The sequence below is a fragment of the Notolepis coatsorum genome (assembly GCF_963971535.1).
Source record: "Notolepis coatsorum genome assembly, chromosome: 2".
NCBI lineage: Eukaryota > Metazoa > Chordata > Actinopteri > Aulopiformes > Paralepididae > Notolepis > Notolepis coatsorum.
Genome location: NC_140166.1, coordinates 49,009,393 through 49,027,651, shown reverse-complemented (window position 1 = coordinate 49,027,651; position 18,259 = coordinate 49,009,393). Strand labels below are relative to the sequence as shown.

At 43.0% G+C, this 18,259-nt stretch overlaps 1 protein-coding gene across 1 annotated transcript in view; it reads right to left on the bottom strand.

Annotated features, from left to right (window-relative positions):
- The window catches only part of LOC311223110 (tetraspanin-15), a 59,008-nt gene extending 41,089 nt beyond the window's left edge, over positions 1-17,919 (bottom strand). The window contains exon 1 of the mRNA XM_084307857.1: positions 17,608-17,919. Within this exon, the coding sequence (XP_084163983.1) occupies positions 17,608-17,700 (93 nt within the window). The 5' untranslated portion in view covers positions 17,701-17,919. The remainder of the gene's footprint in view (positions 1-17,607) is intronic.
- Between the last annotated feature and the right edge of the window lie 340 nt (positions 17,920-18,259).

The window sequence follows — 18,259 nt, the reverse complement described above, 5'->3', positions numbered from 1 at the left end:
GGGTAGATGGGAAGAATCTACCCGCCAACCATATTTCTTACCTGCCAACTTTTTTTTGATAAAATTTGTTTTTATTATTATTTTATATAAAAATTATTTTTTTAATAAAATATATATATTATATAATCATACTTGTGATTGTGTTATCTGCGAGACATCGCCACCTCGCTGTCTGCAAACAGCTCCACTGTCTGTGTGTATACTCGAGTGGCCTCCAGCTCCAGCAAGGATTCTCCGGGGGTGCAGCTGGACCCTAAACGCTACATTCAGCATGCAAAAGAATTCTCCGGCGCTGCACCTGGACCCTAGTCAGCAGCCCTCACGCATGCGATGTAAACCAGGGACTCGAATACGCATGTTGTTGTTGTAGGACATTGATGCCAGGAGCTTTTTGTAGCTACTGCTGGATGGCGTTGGGACAACGCCTCAGTGAACTATTTAGTTTACTGCGACATTTCGTAGTGACTAGTTACCTAGCCAACGGAGGTATTATGCACTGGACTATTGCTGGAGGATTTGTTGATGTCGGGAGCTATCCGTAGCTAGCCGGCTGGATAACGTTACACAATGCCTCATGTATTAAACGAAGTAAATAGTTGACTGGGTCATTTTGTAACAGTAGCTAACGTTATCTCACGAAGGTCCCACACTGACTAGACTAACGTCACGGTGAGGCAATAGCCTCTGTTTACATGCAGGCATACAGGGGTAGGAGCAGCAGTGCTAACTAACGTCACGGTGACTCGGAGGCAATAGCCTCTGTTTACATGCAGGCATACAGAAACAGGTGGGGAGGGGGTAGCAGCAGTGCGCGGTGCGCGCTTCATGTCTGTGCTGAGACAGGAGTGAGAACTCCGCTAAAGAATTGGATCATGATTTTCGGTTTTCACATGACTATTTGATTGAGCGCCACACGGCGCTCATACGTCTCAGTGGGAGGCGCCAAACGTAAAAACTGAACGCAAATGGCGGGTGGCGCTCTCTAGTTTCGGTCCCTGCTGACAAGTGTGGAGGTGGCTCAGCCTGCTGCTCGGCACCCCGACTAGCAGAATGAAGGCTGTGGCTTGGGTTGAGGTTACATGGAAAGGTATGATTACGGGTTATTATGGCTGCATAAAACAATAGAAAAGGAGGGAAAAGGAAGTCTGGCTCCATTCCAACTGCATCATAACCTTTGTAAGCAGCACCAAAGTAAACACACTTGACACCGCCTTACTTGATGAAGGGGCTTTGAAAAGAACAGGCCTGACAGGCTGCCACCTGGTTCACGCTGGCAGGGTTCCCACAGCCAAATTAAATTCAAGGACTTTTAACACAATGGCCGCCAACAACGAGTTAACTCGTTATAGCCCGCCAATCGAATTCTGCCAACAACGAGTATACTTGTTATTATGATCATTTCTTTTATTCGCCATCTCCATTCATAATTCATCCTGCTGTGCTGTGGGAATGTGTGGCACTCTGTCTGAGATCGCAACGGTCTGATACCGCCGAACGAACGAATGCCGTTATTGACAATCAATTAATCATAAACGACCCACCCCCCCTTTCCTGCATGCATGATGGAACATAATATACAGATCATATGCATTTGAATTTTTTATTGTAGCGTGTATAGGGACGAAATGCCAATGGATTAAGTCAGGGGTCAGCAACCTTTTTGATATGGAGTGCCTGTTTGAAATATAGTTGTAACTAGTGTGCCTCAACAATATTCCATGCATCGTAATTTTTTTTCTTCTCATAATCAGGTCTTTTTAATGATAATTTTTACATTATTACATCATTATTGTTATTGTTATTATTAACAATATTATTATGATGGTTGTATCAACCCTAAATCTGAGTTGGGGGGGGGGGGGAATGCAATGCAGACAAACAGCTGCATACAGTGCGACCATTTCACTCACATTTGCCCATTCATTTTTGGACACATCACACACCATCGGTGTGTGTACTGTACGTGTGCTGTCATAGCTCCACCTACAGGCCTAATGGAGAACACCAGGATGTGAATGGAGGGTGAATGTGAGGTATATCGTGTAAATAAGTTTTGATTGATTGCAAGACTACACTGTAAAAAATAATATAATAATAAGTTACCAGAACTTAAAAATATTTTGTTCAGTTACTGTGCATTAATGTTTTCAGTTTTCAATCCATAATAAGTTAACAGAAAAATAAGTACACAACCACATTATTTCAACCTAATAAAACTATGTTTATTGTCATTGTTTTAAGAACACAAGTTGACTTGGTAATACTCACATTTTGAGTAAAAAAATGGCTTTTAACATGTGCAATGTTCAATGAAATAGAAAAATAAATAATAAAATGTGTTGATTAATCCCACTGGTCACAATGGTGACCATAATAATGTTTTTGTTATAAGGCTCTGCAAATGTTACTGAATGATGTAGCAATGTATTTCCAGCTAAATTGAAATAATAAACAAATAAAGGGTCTCAATTAAATATGTGGTAGTAAAAAGAACCTGTGGGAGGATTTCAATAAGATAAATGCGACAACAGTGCAAAATATTTCACTATAATATTTCAAAGCAAAAAAAAAAAAAAAATATATATATATAATTTTCATTTTTTTTTTTTTTTTTTTAATGCTGCCCCCTGTGCCTATGCAAATGCCCCCGCGTGCCTATGCAGGCACGCGTGCCTAGGGTTGCCTACCCCTGGATTAAGTATAATGTGTCGCAGCCTATTACTAGCGTTCCTGGAATTCTCCTTAGTTTTATGTCATCTTGACTATTGCTCTGCGATGTGGTCATCTGCTGCCAGTGGGGACCTCAGGAAGCTCCAGGTGGTCCAGAACAGGGCAGCACGGTTGGTACTGGGCTGCATGCCCGCCTCTCTTGGCTTAACGTTGAAAATAGATTGTCTTTTAATATACTTGTGCTGTTCAAGTTGGTCATGAGCAGTAAAACTCCTGTTTTTATACATAATCAGATTGTTTTTAGTAATACTGTGCATGAGCATTACACTAGAGGTTCCAGTAGTGGGCAGCTTGAATTGCCAGGTCCTAGAACCAGCGCTTTGGGGAGATCTTTTATTTCTAGAGCATTAACTCTGTGGAATGGCCTGCCTCGGAACCTCTGCTGCATTTACAGTAGATTCACTTTTAAAAATAATCTTAAATTGTTTTTAACACTAAAGTAATTTTTTGTTTTTGTTTTACACTAATGTAATTTTAGCTATATTAATTGTTACAGTAGGTTCATTATGCATTGTGTGTACTGACTTTTAATAATTTTGTTTTTTGCAATAGTGATTGTTTTTGTATGTTTTTTTGTGTGTGGACCCCAGGAAGAATAGCTGGTTGCTATCGCACCAGCTAATGGGGATCCCTAATAAAATCAAATCAAATCACTCTAAAACTATACTTATTCACCACGGTATAAAACGACAATGTATGAGGCGGTCAGGTGGCGTAACGGAGATTGCGTTCGTCACCAACCCCGGAGCGGAGCATTCGCCTGTTCGAATCCAGCTCACAGCTCCGGGGTTGTCACCAGCTTGGCTGGCCGTTCACACTAATACAATTGGCAGTATTAGAGGGTGGGAGAAGCTGGCGGGGTGGGTCCGGGTCGTTGTAAACAGCGACTCCTACAGTTCGGTCGGGGCGCCTGCTAAGCGCGGATAGGATCTAAGTGGGATAGTGTGATCCTTCCACACGCTACGCCCTCTCAGTGAGAATCCGCGCTGCCAGGTGAAAAGAAGCTGTTGATTGGCTGGACGTGTGTCGGAGGAAGCACGTGGTAGCCTCCACTCTCCCAGACCGACTGTGGGGGGTAAGTGCGCAGCGACCAGGAAGGGGATTGGGAATTGGCATAACGACTAACATTGGGATGGGAGAAAATCGGAGGAAAAAGGAGGGGGAAAAAAGATAATAATAAAAAAAAAACGACAATGTATGGATGGAAAAAATATTCCTTTTTCATATCTTGAACAATAGATACCCGGTGTCAAATGGGCCATAGTATTGCATATAGCTATAATATTTAAATAGTTATAGCCCTGCAAACAAGGTGAGCGACTCCCACCGTTTACAGTGATGGCGTCAGCTGCTAAGGATGAGGATAATAGCCGGCAGCCAAGTACTTTTCCAAGCACTATTTTTTATTTTCAAGTATGTCACTCGAAGGATACAATTCACTTTTAAAAAGGAAAACTCCAACATTTTGGGAAATTAGTAGGGCTGTCTTAAATACTTCGAAGCTTCGTTCGATGGCACAAGCTTCGAACATTAAAAAGAAAATCGAAGTTAAAAAAAAAAAAAAAAAAAAAAAAGAATTACTTCGATTTGTGTGTGTGTGTGTGTGTGTGTGTGTGTGTGTGAGAACTACCCATCCCAGTTAGGACAGCTGAATCCCGTCCAATATTTCGCCGTCGACTATATTGTAGTGACTGCTCTACATGCACCTCCGAGGCCTTGGATCAGTTATTTACCGTCGTCTGTCCGTGGTCCTGTCAACTGATTAACAGCATTAACAGACTGTTAACAGATTAACAGTCAACGCGGTTTCATTGCTGGGTTAAGTACTTCTATTCTATTCACATAATATGCTTACTTCATATATCTACTCCATTCACATATATGCTTACCACTTGTATCTATTGCTATGTCCGCCCACTACAATCACATGAGCTGTCTTAACGCCTGTCCCGTCTCCCTGTCCCCCTATGACTTGCTGTCCTGGAGTGCTGACCGGAGTGTCGGACATCCCGTGATGAAGGCCGGGAGGTTGCGACCCCCTCTGCGTGCCCCCCTGTCTCCGGAGGTCTCGTAGTGGTGACCGGAGTGCCGGACGTCCCGTGATGATGTCGGGGAGTTCGCGACCCTCTCTGCGCCGCCCCCTATCTCCCTGTCTCCGGCTGTCCCTGAGCAATGACCGGAGTGTTGAATGTCCCGTGACTAAGACGGGGAGGACGTGACCCTCTTTGCGCCGCCCCTGTGCCTCAAATAGATCCGCTATCAGCTCTATCTTTAATCTTTCAAAATGTTCAGTTGCTATCGCTATTTGCTTTATCTTTAATCTTTCAAAATGTTCAGTTGCTATTGCATGCACCAGGGTTAGAAATTAACATTTTTTTTCAAGGGCTTTTTTTGCCCCCCTTAATTGATTTTCGGGGGCTTTTTTTTGTATTTCGGGGGCACTGAATTTTTATGATGAAAATTAACATAAGGATTATAAAACATTGTTGACACTTTTTTTTACAGTCTTCGTCCCTATGTTTGATAATGTAATGTTAATGTCTCCATATATAGGGCTCTACGCTAACCTTTTTCCCAAGGAGCACATGTGCTCCTAAATAAAATGTTAATAAATAAAATCTAAATAAAAATTTAGGAGCACACAAAGAAATTTAGGAGCACAGTGAAAATTGTTCAAGTAACAGAGTTTATTAACTATTTATCTCATGCATTATTATACTGTGCGTGTGCACACTATGAATTGAAAATGGGGGACCCTGATGTAAACAAGACGAAAGTCTTTCTCTGGTCTGCATCCCCTTAACTTGTGTGTATTGAGCTGTACTGTATTGTACCCATTCTGCAATCTGTTAATAAAGTTTTCAATCAATCAAACGCAAAGGATATCGGTTGTCAAGCTGCTTTTGTATGTTGTAGTGTTGTTATGATACCAACATTTTGACTTTGATACAGATAGGAAAGGTAATGGAATATATTATTAGATGACAGAACATTGAAAATTCTTTATACAATTATTTAATTCATTATGAAATAGAAATTCCGTTTTTGGGTGGAACGTTTGTTGCAAGGAGGGAGGAGGCGGGGACCGCTGCGTGTTACACACAACACGGAGAAATGGTCTAGCTGCTTCGGTGCGTCGTTAACGTTAACGTCGGAAGAAATTCCCCACTAAGCCCTAAATTCAGAGCAGAGCAGTATCCTAATGACTTTTATGCTTCAGTCGATAAGGTGTTTTGCGAATTCTGTCAACATACCGTGGGGACTGGACCCGCAAAAACATGTGCGAATATCACTTCAAAAGCCATGTCAGCCGGATTCCTCTCTTTCTCCTCGTCTCTCTTTTGCTCAAAATAAAAATGAATGGGCTTCATGGCTGGCTGATTTTTTTGCGTTGTCTGATTCTGAATGTATAACTTGCCTAAGCCGGTACCGTGACTTTGTTTTCGGGCGCTACTGTGATTGGACGTTTATGCGCCTTGTGTAATGTGGGACTATTATAACAGCGGAGCTGTTTTGTAATCGTCACTCGTCTCGAGTAAATGATTTTTCCGGGTGGCGCACACACACATATTATTAGGGCCAAATACAAGGGAAATGCTCGCACTCTAGATCATATATATAATTATATATATAATTAGTAAACTGTCGGGGGCATTTTCTGCCCCCCTTAACTGATATTCGGGGGCATTTTGTCCATTTTCAAGGGCATTTTGCCCCGAGCCCCCGTTAATTTCGAACCCAGGCATGCACTCATCTGTGTTTCACTACACACATGAGTGCATGCTTACCAACTGTCCGTCTGCAACACTACTATCACCAACATCTAAGAAGGGAGATCCCCCCCTTGAATGGCCCTTCTAAGGTTTCTCTCCTCCACACACATTTTTTATTTTAATTTTTTGCATTTATCTAAAAATGTTTGGACCTTATGGTGTTCTTGTTCTGTTCTTGACTTATTGTTATGTTTTCTTCTTGACTTGTTTAAAGAAGACCTGTACGGCCCATGGGGACATTAACGTGTGTTGTCGGGCCTTATAAATAAATTTGATTTGATTTGACTAAAGACTGACTTCTTCAACCATTATCTGAAATGATTAAAAAAAAAAAAAAAAATCTAACCGTGACTAACCTTACTGTCATGCACTTTTCCTAATAAACTAACCTACACTGTAACACGCAACACTTTGATAAACATTGTTACTCAGCTGATAGAGTTGTACCCTTCTTGCTGTCTTGTCGTACAGAACTTGTAAGTCGCTTTGGATAAAAGCGTCAGCTAAATGACTAAATGTAAATGTGTGTGTGTGTGTGTGTGTGTGTGTGTGTGTGTGTGTGTGTGTGTGTGTGTGTGTGTGTGTGTGTGTGTGTGTGTGTGTGTGTGTGTGTGTGTGTGTGTGTGTGTGTGTGTGTGTGTGTGTGTGTGTGTGTGTGTGTGTGTGTGTGTGTGTGTGTGTGTGTGTGTGTGTGTGTGTGTGTGTGTGTGTGTGTGTGTGTGTGTGTGTGTGTGTGTGTGTGTGTGTGTGTGTGTGTGTGTGTGTGTGTGTGTGTGTGTGTGTGTGTGTGTGTGTGTGTGTGTGTGTGTGTGTGTGTGTGTGTGTGTGTGTGTGTGTGTGTGTGTGTGTGTGTGTGTGTGTGTGTGTGTGTGTGTGTGTGTGTGTGTGTGTGTGTGTGTGTGTGTGTGTGTGTGTGTGTGTGTGTGTGTGTGTGTGTGTGTGTGTGTGTGTGTGTGTGTGTGTGTGTGTGTGTGTGTGTGTGTGTGTGTGTGTGTGTGTGTGTGTGTGTGTGTGTGTGTGTGTGTGTGTGTGTGTGTGTGTGTGTGTGTGTGTGTGTGTGTGTGTGTGTGTGTGTGTGTGTGTGTGTGTGTGTGTGTGTGTGTGTGTGTGTGTGTGTGTGTGTGTGTGTGTGTGTGTGTGTGTGTGTGTGTGTGTGTGTGTGTGTGTGTGTGTGTGTGTGTGTGTGTCAGGGTTTCCGTTAGAATTTTTTTTTGCCGGCCTCAGTGTCCGGTAGATTTCAATCTACCGGTCAAATGAAAGAAATTCCGGTCAGAGTTTATTGAGCTTAAAAACAATTGATAGGCAAAAGAATGACAACAAAACAAAATAATGACATCATCAAGGCATGTAGATTTATAATATTTTTACTTAAAACTAGGCTACTTTTGCGTATAAAGTCATTATATTCCAAATAAAATAAGTCCCGAGACTCGTGCTGCTGCCGACTTTAAATCAAATAGGTGTCTGTGGGCAGTCGCCCGACATTAATAAACAACAGTCTGTTATAATCACATTTTTATGAGCTAACGAATTCCGTTATATTGGACATTTGTATTAATTATATCAAGCGAAGAACTGAGAAATTTGGCAGAGAGAGACGGCAACATTATCGTGGGTTTGCGTGACGACTCTCTCTCTCTCTCCACCTCCCAATGACTTATTTGTGAGAGTATGTCGATGCAGAGCAGCAGATTCAGCCGTTATTGGCTCTTTTCTGGGGACCGCACAGCAGCGCCCCCCCACCCAACATTGAATTGAAAATGGCTGAATTGGAGTACTGCTGGAGTACTGCATTGTGCTGCTGCTGCTCCGGCTCTGCAGCTTCACAAAAGTTCGCACACCCAGCACTAAGCTCTCGCTGACAACGTCGTTGTCATTATTAGAAGCAACGATGAAACAAATGTAATGATTGTTTCGTTCATCGCATAGGCTATTTAATTTTAGCCTATTTTAATACAATTCAAATAATCAAATTGTGCTTAGACTCAGGGAATTATTTTCACCGGACATTAAGACCGGAGAGATTAAATATGTCGGACTTCAACAGATTTTGCCGGTCAAATACCGGTAATTACCGGCTAACGGAAACGCTGGTGTGTGTGTGTGTGCGCGCGCGCGCGCGCATGGGGCCATTGGGTGGGGCCGGGGGACAAATACACTGGAGGAAAGTAACCCAGCTCAGCACTGCCCAAATTATATCAACACTATTGCCTAGGCCTGCCGCGATAAGCAATAAATCGATTAATTGCCGCGATAATTAAAATTAATGCAATGATTTTGACGGGCGCGATTAATTGCTATTTGCGCGTTTGTTTTAATGAGGCGGAACCAGTGCCCCTTGTCAGTCACTGTCCGTGTTGGGAGGCGGGCCGCTGGCTTTACTACAGAGCAGAGAGCACAGCACAGGAGCTCCGTGGGGCAACACCACATAGCTTAACTACATTTCTCAATAGTGTTGCTCCTTTTAACCAAGTAGCGTTATTTGTAGTGTAACGTTAGCGTTTTAACGTTAGTAGCTAACGTTAAAACTAACTTAAAGTTAGTTGTTCACCAACAATCTCAACATTTGTTTTATCATTAGCTCATGTCGATCTACTAGTAGCATCAGCAAGCTAACGTTAGCTGGCCCCAGTCCACTAGCAGCATGTCGATCTACCAGCAGCATCAGCAACCTAACGTTAGCTGGCCCCAGCCCATTAGCAGCATGTCGAAGTAGTAGTAGCATCAGCAAGCTAACGTTAGCTGGCCCCAGTCCACCAGCAGCATCAGCAAGCTAGGATAATAACAACAATACTTCCGGTCCGGTCGGTGGGCTTCAAAATAAAAGTCTAAAACACCGGAAAAGACGGAGCGGTGGGCTTCAAAATAAAAGTTTTGGGAAATAAATTTCTCAAAAAAAAATTCTCTAACCGGTCGCAATAATATCGCTTATCGCGATATTTTCGGGGGCAATTAATCGCCCAGCAAAATTTGTTATCGTGGCAGGCCTACTATTGCCTGTTTGAAGGATATCATCCTCAAATACATATACACCTACATGCCTTGTAGAATTCCACACATAAGAAAAAAAGATACTGGGATGAATAAACAATAGGAAATAAAATTTAGATAAGGTGCTACTGAGATGTTTTGGTGAGTTCTTTGTTTTTTTGTGGAAGTTGCCCTTCTTAAAAATGCATGAACATTCACTGATAATTGGTCTGTAGTGGAGTCTACAAGGTCTACATTGCCGGACCATGTAGAATCCGGACCTTGTAGACTGACATAATTCTGTGCATAGTTTAGTCTACACAGGCCATATTTCAAATAATCAAAATCTTACTTCATTCATCTTAAACATTCTTGATTTGGGGGATTGGTAGTTCCCATGAAATCTGAAGTTGTTCAAACGACAACAGCGATCCACCTTGAATTAAATCACACAGCCGAGTGAAACCTTGTTGGCTCAGTCACGAAAGGGGCAACTTAATTAATTAATCCAACCCACTTTATTTATAGAGCACATTTAAAAACAACAACGTTTATGAAAGTGCTGTACAAGTCCCACAACATAAGAAAAAAAAAAAAAAAAAAAAGGGATTTTTTGTATTAAAAAAAAAAATCGAAGCTTCGAATTAAAATCGAAGCTCGGCGTCGGCCCCAAAGCTTCGATTGCCAAAAAAAGCTTCGAAGGTCAGCCCTAGAAATTAGCTTATTTGCCATCTACCCTGGAGTTAGAAAAGAAGATACATACATTTTTCTTCTCTGTGCATGCAGTAGGAGTAGGAAGACGTTGGGAACTAGGCTAATGGAGGAACCTACTTCCAGTGACTGACGCTAAGCTAGGCTAACGGTGCGCGTCTTCCTACTCCTACTGCATGCACAGAGAAGAAAAAGGTTATGTACTGTATCTTCTTGTTTGGGTAGATGCCAAATAAGCTAATTTCCCAAAATGTTGGAGTTTTCCTTTAAATGCTGTTTTTTTTAGCATCTTCTGCCAGCTAGAGCAAGCTACAGCATCACACGTGAAGAAATGAGGAAAAGCAGTTGAGAGCGTGCGAGACAGCGACTCGTCGGATTTTATTAAAACAGACCAAAAAAACGATTTCTTGATTGAGAGCAATTTGATCGTGGATGAACAAAACATTCAATGTGAATGGTTGATATGAATTTCAAGGACTTTTTAAGCACTTTGTTAAAAATGGGCCGTTTAAGGAAATCCAGGCCTTGACCTTTGACTTTTTTTTTTATCAAGCACTTTAAGCACTTCAAGGACCTTGTGCGAACCCTGCACTGGGTCATAATTAGAGATGTTCCGATACCATTTTTTCCTTTCCGATCCGATTCCGATACCTAAGCTTTGGGTATCGGCCGATACCGATACTTATCCGATACCAGTGCATACATAAAAAAAAAAAAAACGATATTATATAAATTTTTTATAAATATAATATTTTTTTTTTTTTTTTAACAAATACTGTTTTATATATACTGTTTTTTAGTCATAACTAGAAAGTAATGGTATTTATTCAACAACAGGTGATTGTATAGATTTGTATTAGTATCATTAATCAATGAGTATGGGGCTTCAGCACTGCAGATATACCCTACTCCAATGATCCACACGGACATTATACGTTGCTGCACTCGCTACCCACTGGCTCTGCAGATATACCCTACTCAGTCTGTCTACAAGGCTCCGTTCAGTAGCAGTCGGATCTGTTTTGATTTTTGCACAATAAATATTCAACATTCTCTTTTGAGACTCCGCCTCAGACTCTTATCATTTGGCACTAAAAGCTAAACATTGTCGCCGATATGGCTGTCCGCAACATGTCATTAATTGTGTACGCGACGTGCAATTGTGCAATGACAACGTTACCGTTAGCTAGCATGAGCTACCGGTATATGGGAAGACCATAGAAGACTGTAACGTTACTGGTGACATTGTGATTTAACTTGGAATACTCCTTTGCCAACTTGCTGTACTTTGCTTGCAGGTCTGCAGCCATTATTGCTGGATTATATGAATAGCCCCAACTTTAGCCAAGGTAATGTTAAAGCTAGCTTTCGGTTAGCCGTTCAATGCTAATAACACCAGCCACCAAGCGAACCCATGAGCTCGCCGTCAACACCGCTCTGTCGGGACGATGACATTTAAGAAAGTATCTGCTGTTAAAATGACAAATGGCATTGACACTTTAATCGATTAAGCACACGTTTGTTTTATAATGCTTACTCAACAGACCACAGTGTTGTTGATAAATTACGTCATATGGTATCGGAGCGCAGCATTAGAGGGTACTCGCCGATACCGATACCAGCATTTTAGCCAGTATCGGCGGCTTTTCCGATACCAGTATCGGTATCGGAACAACTCTAGTCATAATGAGAAGATTGTTAATAGTTTGGTTCCGGTTGCCGACCGACCCTGCCTATTTAGGTGCGACCCAATTTATTTTATGAGTAATACAAAAAAATATATATATAGAAAGTAAAAAAAATTAATAAATCTTTTTTGTGCAATAAAGTTTAGTTAAATCTTAGTCAAAAAGTGCATTCCATGTCAATAATGAGAATATATAAAAAGCAAGTATTTCACAAACAAAGAAATTCCCTATCCATAGTCGCCGTGGAAAAGAATTTAATAAATTCCCTACCTACCCATGGCCTTAACTGACAACCAACAGGAACCAAACACATTTTTTTGTTAGGCCTAATCAAGAGTGGTCACGCTAAATTTTTTGTTTTGTGGTTGCAATTGTGAACAATAGCCAAGTTAGAAAATACAGTTATATCCACTTAGCCAATCATATGGTTCACTGCAGCTCAACAGTCAACGAGGGGAGTGGTCAGGGGGGCGTCTATGAATTCTGCATTGGAGGCCTGAAGACCATCGTCTACAATGGATCGAATAACGTGCTCTGGAAGGCTATTCCATATACGGACAGCAGTGTGTAGGAAGGTTCTGTCCAAGGAGTGTGTTCTGGAGCCTGGGAGGTAGAGAGCGTGGCCTGGTGTGGCTGTGCCTAGGTGGGCAGTCGCAAAGAGTAGGGGGTTCCCCGACATTCCTGGCCAAATTCCCAATCAGGTATCTGACATCAAGGCCACCTAATCATCCCTTCCCCTTAATTGGCTGATATCAATCCTTGTCTCCTGAGCCGTTCAGCCATTGTGTAGTAGTGTGACGTGTGCCTGGTGCCAGTGTATGGCAGCCATTGAGCCTGCGTAGCCCAAGGTTGGGTGCTACCAGGGGTGGTGAAGGAGGCCATTTCCACCCTACATTGTGGGGAGCGCTTTGAGTGTCTAGAAAAGCGCTATATAAATGTAATGATCATTCATTCATTCATTCATTCATTCATTCCACGACTTGTAGATCGTGGCTCGGCCCTCTCTGTGGTGAGTTTACCGACCACTCTCCTCAGTGACCTGCCACGGTGGACATGTTGGTCAGGTTGATAACTCTCCTCAGTGACCTGCCACGGTGGACATGTTGGTCAGGTTTATAACTCTCCTCAGTGACCTGCCACGGTGGACATGTTGGTCAGGTTTATAACTCTCCTCAGTGACCTGCCACGGTGGACATGTTGGTCAGGTTGATAACTCTCCTCAGTGACCTGCCACGGTGGACATGTTGGTCAGGTTGATAACTCTCCTCAGTGACCTGCCACGGTGGACATGTTGGTCAGGTTGATAACTCTCCTCAGTGACCTGCCACGGTGGACATGTTGGTCAGGTTTATAACTCTCCTCAGTGACCTGGTGGACATGTTGGTCAGGTTTATAACTCTCCTCAGTGACCTGCCACGGTGGACATGTTGTTGGTCAGGTTGATAACTCTCCTCAGTGACCTGCCACGGTGGACATGTTGGTCAGGTTGATAACTCTCCTCAGTGACCTGGTGGACATGTTGGTCAGGTTGATAACTCTCCTCAGTGACCTGCCACGGTGGACATGTTGTTGGTCAGGTTTATAACTCTCCTCAGTGACCTGGTGGACATGTTGGTCAGGTTGATAACTCTCCTCAGTGACCTGCCACGGTGGACATGTTGTTGGTCAGGTTGATAACTCTCCTCAGTGACCTGCCACGGTGGACATGTTGGTCAGGTTTATAACTCGCCTCAGTGACCTGGTGGACATGTTGGTCAGGTTTATAACTCTCCTCAGTGACCTGCCACGGTGGACATGTTGTTGGTCAGGTTGATAACTCTCCTCAGTGACCTGCCACGGTGGACATGTTGGTCAGGTTTATAACTCTCCTCAGTGACCTGGTGGACATGTTGGTCAGGTTTATAACTCTCCTCAGTGACCTGCCACGGTGGACATGTTGGTCAGGTTTATAACTCTCCTCAGTGACCTGCCACGGTGGACATGTTGGTCAGGTTTATAACTCTCCTCAGTGACCTGCCACGGTGGACATGTTGGTCAGGTTTATAACTCTCCTCAGTGACCTGCCACGGTGGACATGTTGGTCAGGTTTATAACTCTCCTCAGTGACCTGGTGGACATGTTGGTCAGGTTTATAACTCTCCTCAGTGACCTGCCACGGTGGACATGTTGGTCAGGTTTATAACTCTCCTCAGTGACCTGCCACGGTGGACATGTTGGTCAGGTTTATAACTCTCCTCAGTGACCTGCCACGGTGGACATGTTGGTCAGGTTTATAACTCTCCTCAGTGACCTGGTGGACATGCTGGTCAGGTTTATAACTCGCCTCAGTGACCTGCCACGGTGGACATGTTGGTCAGGTTGATAACTCTCCTCAGTGACCTGCCACGGTGGACATGTTGTTGGTCAGGTTTATAACTCTCCTCAGTGACCTGGTGGACATGTTGGTCAGGTTGATAACTCTCCTCAGTGACCTGGTGGACATGTTGGTCAGGTTGATAACTCTCCTCAGTGACCTGCCACGGTGGACATGTTGGTCAGGTTTATAACTCTCCTCAGTGACCTGCCACGGTGGACATGTTGGTCAGGTTGATAACTCTCCTCAGTGACCTGGTGGACATGTTGGTCAGGTTTATAACTCTCCTCAGTGACCTGCCACGGTGGACATGTTGGTCAGGTTGATAACTCTCCTCAGTGACCTGCCACGGTGGACATGTTGGTCAGGTTGATAACTCTCCTCAGTGACCTGGTGGACATGTTGGTCAGGTTGATAACTCGCCTCAGTGACCTGCCACGGTGGACATGTTGGTCAGGTTGATAACTCTCCTCAGTGACCTGCCACGGTGGACATGTTGGTCAGGTTGATAACCGCAGCCGCTGCGGTCATGCAGAGCACGGCTACCTCGTTATTGAATCTCACTTAGGATGAGAGAGAGAGCCTGAAGAGGTTTCAACTCCATTTGCTCTCCGTTCACCACTGCCATCCACCCTCTGACCCTCTAGATAGACGCATTTGGCTCGCTTCCCATTCTCAACATTAGCCTACTTAGCCTCACTACTGCAGAGGAGGACTCACTAATATACCAACACTAACTACTAACCAGGTGTTTCGACCACAAAACACCTGGCGCAGAGACCTGGAAGATGATGCCAAGAAGATGGGACACACCTGGGGCCAGCTGGAGAGGTTGGCTCAGGATCGGGATGCTTGGAGAACCCTTGTTGACGGCCTATGCCCCAAACGGGGTAAAAGGCGTAAGTAAGTAACTACTAACTAGATCCTGTATTATATATATTTTTTTTAAACGAAGTCTGTGATAGGTAAGGCAAATCAACACCAAAGTATAAGGCAGTGGACACCTATACACACACACACAGGTGGAATATGATTGATTGATTCTTTTTATTTTTGTGTCTTACATACAGATGTATGCCCTTGCCCAGCCCATATGACATAACACAAACAATAAGTGATCATATAGACCAAGATGGCCACAAAAGAGAGAAAACTAAATAAAACATAATAACAAGCTGTAAACAATGTACTTCAAAGAAACAAGAGGGATCATATCAAATGATATGGGATATAATGTGTTTTGTCTCAAGTGCCATGCTTTCTCCAAAAATCCTGCAAAACTGAAAGTCTCCTCCACAAAAAAACAACTCAACATACAACTCTCAAGACTGCCAAAACAAATCCGGATTTACAAATTGAACCTTCTCAAATAAAACCCTCCTTAAGTCAGTGTACAAGGGGCACAACGGGCATGTCATACGAATACAAATTGAATTACATGAACCAATGGCTAAGATAGCCTTAATTAACTCAGTGTCACTGGCTTTCAGCCAAAAGGAACTCTCGTCTGTTCAGCTCAGTCTGACCATGATGTACTAAAACAGAACAGAACAGGGGAGAGATAGGGAGGGAGGGAGGGAGGGAGGGAGGGAGGCTAATGCAAGAGAGGGATGGCTAATGGGATAAATCTACTGATGTTCTGGAGGCATACTCAATAACAGCTTTAGGCAATGTCTGCTCATGTTAGCCATGTAGATTTGTCACTTGTGACAAACACAAGGGAGAGAACAAATTAATGTAATTTAAATCTAAATAACAACCCTTTCTTGAGGTGAAAATGGCCAGGGCCGGTGAGAGGTAGAGGTAGAGGCAGCGGCAGCGGTGACTAACCCACTACCTGTTTGAGTCACTCCCCTCTGGCAGGAGGCTGCGGTCCATCAGGGCCAAAACCTCACACCACAAGAACAGTTTCTTCCTGAGCCTCATCAACAAGACTCGGGATCCTCACTGACACCCCCCCCCCTCCCCCAAATGTGTTACATTAACACACCCCCACTGGACTAAATACTTGCATAAAGGACCAAAAATACCTGTTCATACTTCACTGACTCGTACTCTTTGCAGATAACTGCCCAATTGCACAGCCCTGGCCTATATTTTATTTTTAGTATATTATATTGTGCTACATTTAATTTAGTTTATATCCCATTTAATATTATTCAACCTCTTTATTTACAGTTGTACAGCCCTGGCCTATATTTTATTTCATAATTATATTATATTGTGCTTAACTTAGTTCATATTTCATTTGATCTTACTCCACCTCTTTATTGTATTATCCGTCTGTCCGCCAATGTCGCACCGAACACGACCAAAGCAAATTCCTTGTGTGTGTGTGTGAAAACTACATGGCAATAAAGACCTTTCTGATTCTGATACTCTCTGATCAGATGGACCAGACTGCAGATCCGAACGGAGGGTGAAAAACCTCATGATGGGTTGCTGTCCACCTGCATTACAAATAGGCCTATTTGACAGTACTGATAAATGGGGCCAAACAACCCTTTCCCTAGGCCACAGATTGTCTGTCTGACATACCAAGAATTGTGCCAATTCACTGCGAGGAGCCATTCAACAGTAGGGCAAAACATTCTCTATTTTTCACAGGGAATTGGGTTCCTTTCGCTCTCGCTCTCTCTCTGACTACCAATTGGCTATGGATAAAAATGTATCCCGAGTCCAACTGGTCCACCAAGATGTATGTGCTGTTGTTGTACTGTATGTGCTGTACACTATAGCATTGATTGATTGCACATTTTATTAACAGATTGCAGAATGGGTACAACACACAGTACGGCTCAATACACACAATTGTTAAGGGAATGCTGCAGACCAGAGAAAGACTTTCGTCTTGTTTACATCAGGGTCCCCCATTTTCAATTAATCATAACATATATCATACATGACATACAGATAGACAGTACTGCTACATCTATGACATACCAGATTTACACATACAGTACTGTTTGTGATACAAAAAGAGTCAAATATGGGCCCCTGGCCTGCATCTTTTGTCGGCAAAGATATATATCCCTCACCACGTTAGCATCCCTTTAAAACCTGGCTCCAACGCCCTGCACCAACAGACACAGCAGCCCTTTGTCAGTGTAACGTTCTCCACCAGCTCCTCTCCATCATAAATGTCTTTAAATGTACGACGTGACACGCTTTGTTTCTGTGTGAACAAAATAATGAAAGGCGTAGCTAATTGACGAAACAATTGATAAACGCTACTACAGTCGGTGTGTGATATTATTATCAGCGTCCCACTAATAATAACGGCGACGACCGGGTGGCTAACGGTGTTAGCTGCCATTTCTGAAGCCTCAGACGTATTTATGGTCAACGTGCCCCATGTAAACAAAGAGAAATGAAGACTTACCGAGAACAGCATTGAGTATATGTTTAAGGTGATTTTGATGAAGTAGTAAAAGTGGTTGGTTTTCCTCAATTCTGAATAAGAAGAAGAAGGCATGGCTGCCAAGGCTATAGGCAGCTAGCCGGCGACCTATTTACTACTGTGATGATGCGATCTCTAAAACAAAACCAAAAACCGATATGAACTAAATCCGCGTTTGAGAGAACTAACTAACTCATAAGATTAAAACATAATAACGTCAATAATAATAAAGTCTCATGATTCCTCACATTTTCTAACGTGGACTCCGAACCCAACCACTTCCGTGCGGCTGGGCTGCTGTCACACACACACGCTTTGTTTGGACTACATTGATAAAGGGGCAGTGCGCCAAATGTTAGCAGCACTGTCTGTCTGTCTGCTGCTGGTGTTGAGCGGCTTTGACATCATCACTTGAACTGCCCGTGATCAGGTCTAATCCCCACCCATTGCTTCAGGTTGCATCAGGTTGTTGACTGCCATCACTTGAACTGCCCGTGATTGATTGATTGATTGATTGATTGATTGATTGAAAACTTTATTAACAGATTGCAGAATGGGTACAATACAGTACAGCTCAATACACACAATTGTTAAGGGGATGCAGACCAGAGAAAGACTTTCGTCTTGTTTACAT